General features: G+C 38.5%; 1 protein-coding gene across 1 annotated transcript in view; it reads right to left on the minus strand.

The window, feature by feature from the left end:
- The window catches only part of LOC137049021 (NLR family CARD domain-containing protein 3-like), a 45,657-nt gene extending 45,346 nt beyond the window's left edge, over window positions 1–311 (minus strand). Inside the window, exons 1-2 of the mRNA XM_067427417.1 lie at window positions 254–311; window positions 47–178 (exon numbers count right to left, since the gene is read on the minus strand). Of these exons, the coding sequence (XP_067283518.1) occupies window positions 47–178; window positions 254–311 (190 nt within the window). The remainder of the gene's footprint in view (window positions 1–46; window positions 179–253) is intronic.
- Between the last annotated feature and the right edge of the window lie 12,132 nt (window positions 312–12,443).

Consider the following 12,443-nt stretch of genomic DNA (forward strand, 5'->3'; position numbering starts at 1 on the left):
ATATTATTTGTTACATTACACTGAAGCAGAGCTATAGTGACAGTACCGTGTCCTGCAGTGTTGTAGTTGAAGATCACTGATGTGATGTTTCCAGCGAGTACAGGAGCATGTACAGATGCTCCTGTCTGAGCATTCACATCAACACAGACTCCAGTGTGAGCCCTGCTGCTCATCTCTACTGGAACAGAGACAGACATCAATCACATTTACTAAAGGACAACTTTAACATTACTGATATTCTTTCCTTCATTACCTTTCTTTTGTTCTTCCAGCTCATCTAGTGTGTCACGATCCTGATCCACAGATGCCATCGTCCTTCACTGACTCACTTCTGCTGGACATGAAGAAAACGGTTTAGCTTTGCTTTTATTAGACACTTTATAAAAATAAATTATAAACTACATGACAGGTAATTAAATGTCTATGTACAGATGTATTATTGTATGTCAAACGATCTCATGTAGTCTCACGTACAACCTTTCCTTTCGTTACTCTCCTCAAGCATGACACTCCCTACAGACACTCTCACCTGAGATTCTCAAGCAATGCCAAGTGTGCCGTTCTCAAAACCAGTTAAAACTGTCCCAACACTGACTTTTCAGGTCTTATCACTAATGATGCCACTCCCTTAATACACCACTGGAGTATATCTGAAAGTTTGTGTCAGAAGATATGAAGCAAATCAAGGAGGACGCTCCAGACACTGTGGTAAAGGCTACACCAACACACTTTGCAGCAAGTGCAATGCCCACCTCTGCTTCTCAGAGAAGAACTGCCTTTGGGACCATAGTAACTGAATATGAACATAGCAAAATCACATAAATGCCAAAGTTTTCAGTCCGTTCATCAAGTTTTGTATATACAATCTGAAGATATTTTTCATAATAAATAATTTTTCATAAAAATATGACCAATTATTAATATTGTGTGATTATTAGTGTATTACAACATTCCCCTAAAACGGGTCTCAAACCGGTGGCGAAAGAGGTCAGGCTGGGCCGCATCAAGAAAAAGAAAAGAAAAAAAGAGCACAACTGATCCAATATTCTCAATCTTTATTATTAACAGTTCTCTTCAACATGAATGTTTCTTCTGAACATGAACTCGTCTTCCAACTTGAACATTCCTTCTGAACATGAATGGTTCTTCATGAACATTGGGTTCTCTTGCCTACTCTATTATTATTATTTTAAATAATAACCTATATAAATTAAATCATTATGTAATAATGAAATAATTAATGATTTGAATTTTATTTTAAAATAATAGACTAATTCAAAGCAAGGTTGTAACCAGGTCAAACAGAACAGGAAACTAAAATCTGGCAAATAATCTTTTTGGGAACATTTGCAAACAATATTTGCATTGATTTGCGTCAAATATATTATTAGTCCCATGAATCTTCGTATGAGTGCTTACGTAATAAGCGTTATGCACTTGAATCTGATTGGCTGATGAACGTCACTGCATGAAAAGTGGGATTTTCGTCCCCGTAAACGGCCGGAAATCTCCCTGATTTTCGACAATTAACGTCAGTTTACAGCCTGTGAACGTCGCGTTCGTCTGTGCCACATATTGACGGAAACGAACCATGACGTATGTGGAGCTTGCGGAGGCATGCTGGCGCCGGCGCTAATGGCTCTAATTAGCATATAAATAGCAGCTCTGGGCGGCGCCTTGCCGGAATGGCTTGAATTTTCTCACTCAGTATTGGTTGAAACTACTACATTGAAACAAGAAATATCACTCGTGATTGGTTGGCAGATCTGTTACTATTGGTCAACCTGGGTAATAAATTAATAAATTTAAACCCCCAAATTATAATAATTTTACACACATATATATAAAATTATGATTTGCATATTATTTTTTAATTGTATATATTCATATTCATGTGATATGCTATTATGTTTTATATTCATGTCATTGTTATCCTATGGACTACGCTATTATAACCATCAAGGACATTCATTTATTGAGGAAAGGAAAATATGCCAGGGACGTGCAGTTTATTCAAAGAAAGAGCTTTATTAGAACAAACACAAACACACAACCAAATGCAAAACGTTTGAGATCTGCCCACACAACAATAGGAAGCTCACGAGAAGCCCAAAATCCTACAGCACCATGAAGTCTCTTTTTTCCGCTTCAGAGCTGTAGGTAACTAGCGCCATTCTGTCTGTTTTAAGTCCATTTTTCAGACGTCTGTCGTGCGTTGCCCTGTTCTTTGGAATCGCCTCTAATCTCGATTGCAGCGTGGCACAGAGCTCGGCGAGCTCCTGGCTGGTCGAACAGTCCATCCAGACACCGCGCGAACGATGCCGTCTTCCTCATCAGACATCAGGTCTATGGTAGCGCACTTCCAAAGGCCCACCTCATCCTCAGCTAACACACTCTTTCTTGCTTGTAGCAGCTGTAAAAACAAACAATAAAGACAATCAGTATTGCGCGATGTACTGCGTAAAATGCACCTGAAAAATAGTCACACTGACCAAAAACGGATCTAATCTAATAAATCTTACCCTCTTTCTTCTCAATCGACTCCGAGTTGAACTCTTCACAGCTTTTCAAGAACTGGATGTTTGTACCTCCTGCGTACTGTCTATGTCTTACATGCAGCTGGAAAACAATTAAATGAGTGTTATGACGAAGTTGTGAAGAAGGCGTACTGCTTCCTGTAAAATGACCAGAAAAAGAAAACACTTTTATAAAGCAACTTACATTTGTTCTTTTACAAGGCTAATTTCAGCTTGTGCTACTTAAAAAGCTTTGCTTTAGGTTACTTTAGCTTAGATAACAGTCTTACCGCAATCTTAGGACTGGTCTTCTCTTAGGCACTCGTCTTCTCTTCTTATCTTCGTTCGTATCTTCCACACAGTTTTTCGACTCCAAAGCAAGCAACCTATCATCTATGGACAGCAACCTGGAGATTCCTAAAGTTAACTGCTCGTTAAAATCGGCAGCAAACTGAGCAAGCTGACGAGATAGCCCACTGATTGCATTCAGCTGTTTCTTCCCGCCGGTGTTACGGATCAACTGGGGATCATGTTATCTGGGGACGGGCGCGTGCACGCAGCTAGTTTTACCTGGATTTACAGCAGATGTTAGACGAGGACAGATTCGTCACAGCGGATTTTCCACTGAACAGATTTAAAACGCTTTCCACATTGTTGGTAAATGTTTGCATAATATCAGGCTCTGTGTTTTCCTCTGTCGCTGCTTTGCTGTATGTTTCAAACGCAGTTTAAGGGAAATTTTAATGTGGTTTCATTTCACAACACAGACCACGCCCACATTTTGTTACATTCTTTTCGATGAAAGTCGTATCCAATGACAATTACATTCAATAAATTACATTGTGTCGTATTAGTATCGGAATTTTTATTTTATTTTTAATAACTATTGTTTTTCTAATTTGCTTAGGGTATTTTTTAAATTATATATTATATATATATATATATATATATATATATATATATATATATATATATATATATATATATATCCTAACTAAAATAACTCATAGCCTGTCATATTACCTTTCTCATATTAGCCTATTATATTCTATTATAATCTATTATATTGCCCACCCCTTGCCCACCTGCACATCCCAGCTGATATACAAGATTTGGGGGGTCATTCTGCATTTGAAAGTTTGAAAGGGTTTTAAATCTTCTAAATAAAGTAAAATGATTCAAAATCAAGTAATTTATATATGCCAAAGTCAACTTTAAACATATACAACATTTCCAAACAGCAAAATTGTGGCCAGTGAAAATGCTGAGTGGCTAGTAACTTTGGAAAACCACTAGCCACGGTGGCCGGTGAGCAAAAAAGTTAATGTCAACCCCTGTATATATATATATATATATATATATATATATATATATATATATATATATATATATATATATATATATACACACACACACACACACATACACATATATATATATGTGTGTGTGTAGTGCCGTTAAAATTAATTTGCGTTAACACGTTAATTTTGACAGGCAATGATATATGATATATAAAGTTTGCTGATGTATGACGCCGCTTATTAGCAGGAGACCGCAATGATTGGTAAAAGTTGCGGTGATTGGTCAAAATTGCGAGTCGCACTGAATTCACGGGGACTGATTGCAAATGACACACAATAAATAATCTAGAATACTTTCATCAAATATATAAATTCAAGCTTAAGTTTAAGATTTTACAATTAGGCTATACTGAGAGATTTTCTTAGAAGGAAGTTCATACCTTTTAGAAAAATGTCACATGGGTAAAAACTCCTGCTACCCTGATTTGCATTTGTATAGCTCACAGCATGTTCATTTACATGTTAAAGCCTCCCCTGGAGTTAAGGGAAGGGGGGTCTTGGGGGGGACAACTGCCAAGCAAGGCCCACGTCAATTTCTGACAATTCACGGCAGTTTTCGGTGTCGCCTGCAAACTGCCGTGTACAGTCGTAAACCTGATCTTCCACGACAATCTACAGTGCCGCTTACTGACGAAAATCCCACTTTTCATGCAGTGCGTTCTGAGGTGTCATGGCACCCTGAACAAATACAATGCATGCCAATTATTAATATGACTATTGGATTGGATGCAGATATAGCCATTTTCATGATTTTTTTCCCTGTTACAGCACCACCAAGTGGCCAATTATCACAATTTTTTTCATGTGACCTACATTTGAGCTCATAGACATGTAAACGTTTAGTGAAAATATCTACCTCTGTTTAAAAGTCTTTTTACTAAAAGTGGCCCCGGAGACATTGCACATTTTGGTTCCCCTTAGCGACCAAGCATCGAAATTTCTCATTTCTTTCGTAATTATTCAGTCTCTCTCCAAAGAACATTTCTACAGTGGTTTGGTTCTGATCGGGGGAATAAGCTGGGAGTAGTTTGCAAAAGTCCGGTGTGTGTTTTGTCCGGCTTGAGCCAAGGAATCCAGCGATATAAGACAATTGAGGCTATGACCAGTGGTTTAGGAGTTATGAGCCATTTGGTACTTTTGCTCGCTGTAGCCCTCCCGTCAGGCCAATCGGGGCGTGCCTTGGTGACGTTGGTTGTTTGTGTGAGTACTGCAAGCCCAGAAAGTTTCAAGTCTCTACGACTTACGGTTTAGTCTGCCTGATCAGTTTTAGATGGAGAATGATGCATCATGGGAAAATTAACCCGGGATGCAAACACATGTATGGTGCTCAAATCCTAGTCCTGTGTTTCTGTTCTAAATTTTGTGGCACCCCCTCACATACGTTACGCTAGGGCTAGATCTATTTTTAGGTAGAGAAATTGAATAAAGTAATCAAATGTAAAATAACTGCATATTTAACTGTTTAAATTAAAGATTAATCCTTATTAAACTTAAAAAACTATTCAATCAAGAGCAGTGAGTGATGTCTTTATCTTTTGTTTGACATTAAACAGACAGCAGTAAAGGCTACTGCCTCTTTAAGACCTAATGAGTCGTCTTTCTCGACTGTATAAAGTTCACTTAAAGCATATTCAGACTATGTCTGCTTGGATACTCATCAAGATGGACATGCTGACATACTTGTGTGAGTTTGTCCGTTCAAGTGCAAGACTTGAAAGAGAACTCAATATTTGCGCGCTGAGACGTGCGCGCTCTCGGATGACCGCACAGAGACTGATCTTCTCACAGTGCGTGCGCTCTCATACGCGTCTTCTGGCAAAAGAGAGACAGTTTTGCCCATGTTTTTCTTTTTTTATCACTGTTGTTGAAGTGTTTAACTGAGGAGCAAGCACATGTATCCATTGACAGAAACACACATAAAGCATTATTTTCAAGTTACAACCCAGTGTAAGATGAACTGCAGTGCAAGTGCGTGCCGGCACTTTTTACAAGGCACCCCTGCTCACGTCAGGCGGCACCCCGGTCTATAATGTATCTGTCCAACAGTTCACTGATCATTTGTTTTTTCACAGTTTTAAATTCCAGTTATTGTGCGTGTGATGCTAATGAGTCCTTGTATTATCACCATAGACAGTAAAAGAAATGGACAGAGCGTTCCCATTGACTTCAACGGCGGGATGTGATGTCAGTAAAGGAGCACTCACTTCCTGATGGCTGAGCGAACTGCGAAGGCTCAGACTGAGCTTGATGACGTAGATGTGACGTGAGCCTCCTGTCTGACAGCTGTAGGTCTTCTAGTAGTTGTGGAAAGTGAAAGCTGAATCACGTTGTTTAAATATTTTCTCCCGTTGCTTTTGGCTCACTATGGGCTTCTCCCCATTCTTCCCCCTTGACTTTTTCAGACTTTATGTCTCCACGTCCCCCCGACTGTCTCATAGACAGTAAAAGATTGCTTCTGAGCGTCTCCTCAGGTCTATACGGTAATTTCTCAACTGTGCGACAGGGTCGCGTTGGTTATGACGCAATCGTTAGCCTATTTTTACAGAAACAGCTTCTGCGGGGCGATACAAGGTAAGATACAAGGTAATGGAGTCTTTTATGCATTGTCGTGTTTCTTTATAAATAAACAATGGACAAATGGAGTCTTTAAACGCCTCAGATGTAAAGTTATTCACTGTCAAAGTGATCAAAAATGAATGGGAGTCAATGGGATGCTAACAGCAGGTGATGGCTTGGTTAGCAATGGCAGCCCCTATGGGTGGAATGCTTTCCGAGCGCTAGATTACCCCCTTGATTGTCACCCGATAGCGAGTACAGCATTTGATCAGAAACAGCTATAAGCTCAAATCCACAGCCCTTTATTTACAGATCAATTATTATAATGGGAATATATGGTCTTGGAGAGTTTTACCTGCTGACTGTTGTAACCGAACGCGACGTGCAGTTTGAATGCTGAATGGAGATGATGATTGACAGCTGCAGCGGCGGAAGATGAGTTTCTGTCCACTTTAATTTAACGATGGAAATCATATTAATATAATATCCTTGTCCCGCACACTCAGCTATGGAATGGCTTTAGATGACTTTGTGGCAGCAAATCATAATGTGATTGCTGCAGGATCATGTGACAACAATACCTAACATGCAGTGATCTCAGTAGACACGGTTTACCCGCACTCATTGGCGCTCAGTGTTCTGATTTACTAGCTCATATTTACTGTTTTGTGGAGGCAATCCAGAATTACTGTTGGTGAAACTAAACTATAATCATCTTCTGAATGAGTACAGAGTCTCCTGATAAAAAAAAAAAAAACTTGTGAGGACACAGTAAAACAAGCGATCATATGTAAGCAGATGCATATGTAAAATAACATGATCATCAACATTAAACATCATATTAATCAAAACTATCTAATGCTACTGAATGAAATATGGACCCAGGATGAGCTACAGGACTGTGAAGCATTAGGGGTGTTGATGGACTCAATCTCCTCCATCTGTGTTTGATCATCACTCTGAATCTGATCTGGAGACAGTCTGGATACAATTTAAGAAGATGGTCCACTCTTTCTTTTGATATATTGCATGGTCAGATATTTATAAAACAAAAATATTCTATGGACTATTAAATTTAGGTGAAAAATGATCAAAAACCCTGGTGGTGGCTGGCCACTTTTTTTAAAAAAAACAGCAAGGGGGGAAAGAGTTAAAGGAGACACAAAACTGCCAATTTTTGAGTTTGAGAAAATGAGCTTTTTCAAAATGGCATATTAAATTATCTGTTAGGAACTTTTATCTGACACTTCACAGACACACTCTGGGGACACCTGAGACTTATATTACATCTGGAGAAAAGGGGCATAGTAGGTGCCCTTTAAGTGACCCTGGTTATCTTCTTACGACAGGGTTCACATGTGATTCATGAAACATATTCGTTTGCAACCAATCCCATGGTACGAATAATTGTGCCTCGATAAATGTGACAGCTCAAAACAATCATCATTTGAACATTACGCCCTAAAAACTCACTTCGTTTAGAAGCCTCACCCCAAGTTTAGAGAAACATTACCTGGCCAAGAAGAGGAAGTCACAAAAGAGAATCTGATCATACTCCAAAAAGATCCCTTAACTTCACAATTACAAACAACTACATTAATTCATATATTAAATACCGGTAAATAAAATAAAACATTTACAAACATTATAGAAACTCTCTAGCGGCATTTCATTTCCCCTCACTCCACAGCAAATCCTGTAAATGTAACTGTTTTCAGAACAGCACAAGAAAGAAAGTAGCTATAAAATATATATTACATTTTTAAAGGGGGGGTGAAACACTCAGTTTCAGTCAGTGTCATGTCAATCTTGAGTACCTATAGAGTAGCATTGCATCCTGCATATCTCCGAAAAGTCTTTATTTTTTTTATAATTATATAAGAAAGATGCGCTGTTCTGAGTCTTTCCGAAAAAAGCCGAGCGGGTGGGGGCGTGTCGTGTGAGCGGAGCTAAATAATGACGTGTGCGCGCTGCTGTTATTGTGTTGAGTCGAGTGCGTCGTAAAGCTGTGTCATCCCTAACAGCGGGAAAAAAACTTTATTCAAAATAAAAATATGGCTTTTAATCAGATACAGCCATACATCTATGATCCGGAATCAGACCCAGAGGCTGCAGTTGAACAGGAGCAGCAGCAAAAACGACTAGAGCAGGACGTCTCTATGTGGTACAAGTTATACACTAACTATATAATATGCTTAGCGGCTTGTGTTATTTACATATTTATACTTGAATTATATCGTCGTATTTTTGTCTTTGAAGGTGTACATGTGGGAAGTGCAGTTGTGCACGTGTGTGTGTGTGTGTTTACGCGTGGTTTGTGTAGACAATTGTAACGTTATTAAGCGGACTGGTTTTGCACAGCAGGCCAGTTAGTGTTTACATAGAAAGACACGGAATAGTAGCGCATTTGAATGAAGAGCCGCGCTTATTTAGTTCAACATATTTCCCCCCTCTTTGTGTATTGTTGTTTGGAGTGCTTTTACAATACACAAACATAAAGTTACACATATAGTGGCCAGCTAAACAAATGTACACGCACTACACATCGCATGCTCCATTGATCAATTAACATGATCATGTTTGGGCTACTTGATGAGCATAGGCAAAAACACAGACATTTGAAGCAGTCTCACTCACCCTTCTAACGTTGGGACTGCTCCATCCTTCAGCATTAGGCGATCGGAAAATCCTGTGTCGAGCTGGGTCTTGTTTATGAAACAGTCGGCACCGAAATGCAGCGAACAGATATAAACATTCGCGCAACTCAGTTGCTGATCCGGAAAAGCAAATTCCATCCACTGTTGCCTTAACGCGGGGTTTTGGGGATTCTGTGCAGGACTGTCTTGGTCTGGCAACCAAAAACGCACTTTTTTGGTGACATTGTAATTGTGCACATCACCTGTGCAGCATCCTACTAGCCAGCGCTTTGATGGGCGTAGCCTGTTACTTTCGCTCTCTCCCTCTCTCTCTCTCACGCGCTTCCGGTAGAATTGTCCGTAAGGCCCATACAAGGAAATTCCGCCCCCATTAACGTCAAAGGGGACGCATGATCTCAAAAAACTTGCCGAAACTTATGACTAACCGGAAGTAGTATTTTTGACAAAGAAATACTCCCATCAAACGTCCACCTTAACTTTTGAAACTTTGTCTATGTTTAGTATGGGATTCCAAGTCTTTAACAGTGTAAAAAGATCAGTATGCATGAAACAGCATTTCACCCCCCCTTTAAATAAAATTAGATTATAAGTTGATCTTAGTGGCATTCATAACAAACAACACGTTAAACCAAAATGAATTTATTTAAAGCCAAAATGAAACGGCATTGGGCTCTTTTCTCTCATTCAGCAAGAATTCAAATACACTTCTATATTTGCCATGAAACATTAGGTTTCAACACAAAGACACACTCGATCTTCTGTTCGATCATGAGATGAGGAAGTTTAAATAAAATCATCAGAATTACTTCACAACTGCATTAAAGTCACCAATGACACATAATAACACACACACACACACACACACAAGCAAACGACTAAAGAAAGATTAAACACTCACCTCAGATAGCATTTGTAGATCTTTATTTTTCCTCTTCTGAACTGTCATGTTGAACTGAAATTTCTTTGGCTTCTGTAAAGGACGTTAAACTGCTAAAACTGTGAAACTGCTTTTCAGGAAGAGACACGAGAGACGTCAGCACTCAGTCACCTGTCACTGTATTTGCTGAAATTCTTATACATATACTTACCTCGGCCTGTAGGCAGCACCGCCCTAGATAGAGCACACGATGCAGTACACTTATCTCGGCCTGGTCATCACTGCATCGGGGAGTTTCAGTGTGTGTGTGTGTGTGTGTGTGTGTGTGTGTGTGTGTGTGTGTGTGTGTGTGTGTGTGTGTGTGTGTGTGTGTGTGTGAGAGAGAGAGAGAGAGAGAGAGAGAGAGAGAGAGAGAGAGAGAGAGAGAGAGAGAGAGAGAGAGAGAGAGAGAGAGAGAGAGAGAGAGAGAGAGAGTTAAAGCCTTTCTCCAGATCAACAGTGACCTTTGCTTCTATATATGAGTGAGAAACCAACACTAAAGCTGACAGGACACTGAAAGATAAGGGAGACGTGTGGAGATAAAGAGGGAAAATTATATTAACATATCCTCCACAATGCATAATTAGACAACAGCACCTACATTGTACATTAGAATACTTTACCAAATGATACGTGCACACATTTATTTACAATGATAATGCTGACAACAACTCAAGATTGACATTACTAAATGAATAATTTGTAAATATCTTAAGGATTTTACTTGGCACTTTTTCCATTGGCTGCTTGTTTTTTTTTTTTTAATAATCTTTTCTTTATATTTTCTTCTCTATATTCTGTAAAGCTGTGCACCAGTGTAAAAGGTGATGTACAAATGAATTAAATTGTAATGTAAATTGCTTTTGATTAAAACTACAGGAGACGAGCAGCCCAGAGCTAACTACACTTTTCATTCAAAGCAGGATTATTGTTTATACTGTAATGATTAAGTTTGATTTGCCTCTACATTTTTGTTCATAATAAAAATGAAAGTTACCAATTAAAAGAAATGTAGTTGATTACAAAAACTGTCCACGGAAGATTTGATTTATAGTGTTTTAAGAGTTTGATCAAAAATATACCTCAGCGAAATCTTCTGAACTTATTGTAATTTAAAATGCTTATATTTTACTTACTTTACCTAACCTGAGATTAATAAATAATAAGATTATTGGTGTTAAGATCAAAGTACACACCACAAAACAACAGCTCAAATTATGATACCATAAAACAAGGTATTGTAAACTTTATCATAAGTGCAGTTTCACAAAATCTAGGGCATTTTTATCGGAAAAGTTGTAAATCAGGTTAACCCTTTAAACCCGAAGTGTACCGCCAACTGAAAAAATCATAAACTACTCAGCAACCACTGAATGGAATAACACAAAAATAGGTATCATTTTAAAGCTTAAAAGCTTTTTAATACATGTAACCATTTTGATCATTTTTTAATGAGTGCTGCGTCATCCCTTTAACCAGAGTGTGAAAATGAATCATATTTTTCAAAAATCATACAGTGTTTCCGTCAGGTCACGTCAGTCAAGCTCACATAAGCTGATCCACTTCCACCTAGAATAAGAGACTATCACAGCACTATATATAGGGTCCTTTAGTATGATCAGCAGCTACTGTCTTCCCCATATTCTTCAAAATATCTTCTTTTGTGTTCAGCAGAAGAAAGTTAGTTTTGAAACAACTTGAGGGAGAGTAAATGATGACAGAATTTTCATTTTGGTGTGAACTAAACCTTTAACTCATTCTTTAGTTAGAAAAATTGTCAGGCACCTACAATCGGTGTAAATGGGCCAAACAATAAATATTAAAATTCACACTGTTTCAGTAGTGTAGACACAAGGCTAAAACATCAAATATGGAAACATCACTTGCTAATTTTGTCTGTGTCAATTAAAATTCTAGCTTTCCTTTTATTTGTCATAACAGCCCTGGTAAAACCATTAACTATTGTTAGATATGCACAAGGATACCAGAGAGTGGTGTGATCATCCAACTCCATCACATGTAAATGCGTATAAATAGTTCGAGTGTGCAATGATGTGGAATGTATACGCCAAAACTCATTTTGGAGTGCATATGATACACTGTTTATTTAATTTAAATAAAGTCACTCACACTTGCATATGGATCATGGATGTACATTTTGAAGTAATCATTCCTCAAAGTCACACAGCCTGTTTTATTAAGGTTAGGTGCTTCAGGGTGCTTTCACATCTCTAGTTCGGTTCATTTGGTCCGAACCAAGGGCAAACAATTATACAGTGTTGCATTTTTCAGCTTTTTTGACTCCTTTTCACAAACACTGATTGCTTTGGTCCGAACCAGTTGAAACGAACCAAAACGCAGGCACGTGACAACATCCACATCACTCATTGGCCATGGCGTATTTCCTAAACTGCTTTTCGATTGGTCAGAATTTACG

This window comes from Pseudorasbora parva, chromosome 20, assembly GCF_024679245.1.
Source record: "Pseudorasbora parva isolate DD20220531a chromosome 20, ASM2467924v1, whole genome shotgun sequence".
In the NCBI taxonomy this organism is placed as follows: Eukaryota; Metazoa; Chordata; class Actinopteri; order Cypriniformes; family Gobionidae; genus Pseudorasbora; species Pseudorasbora parva.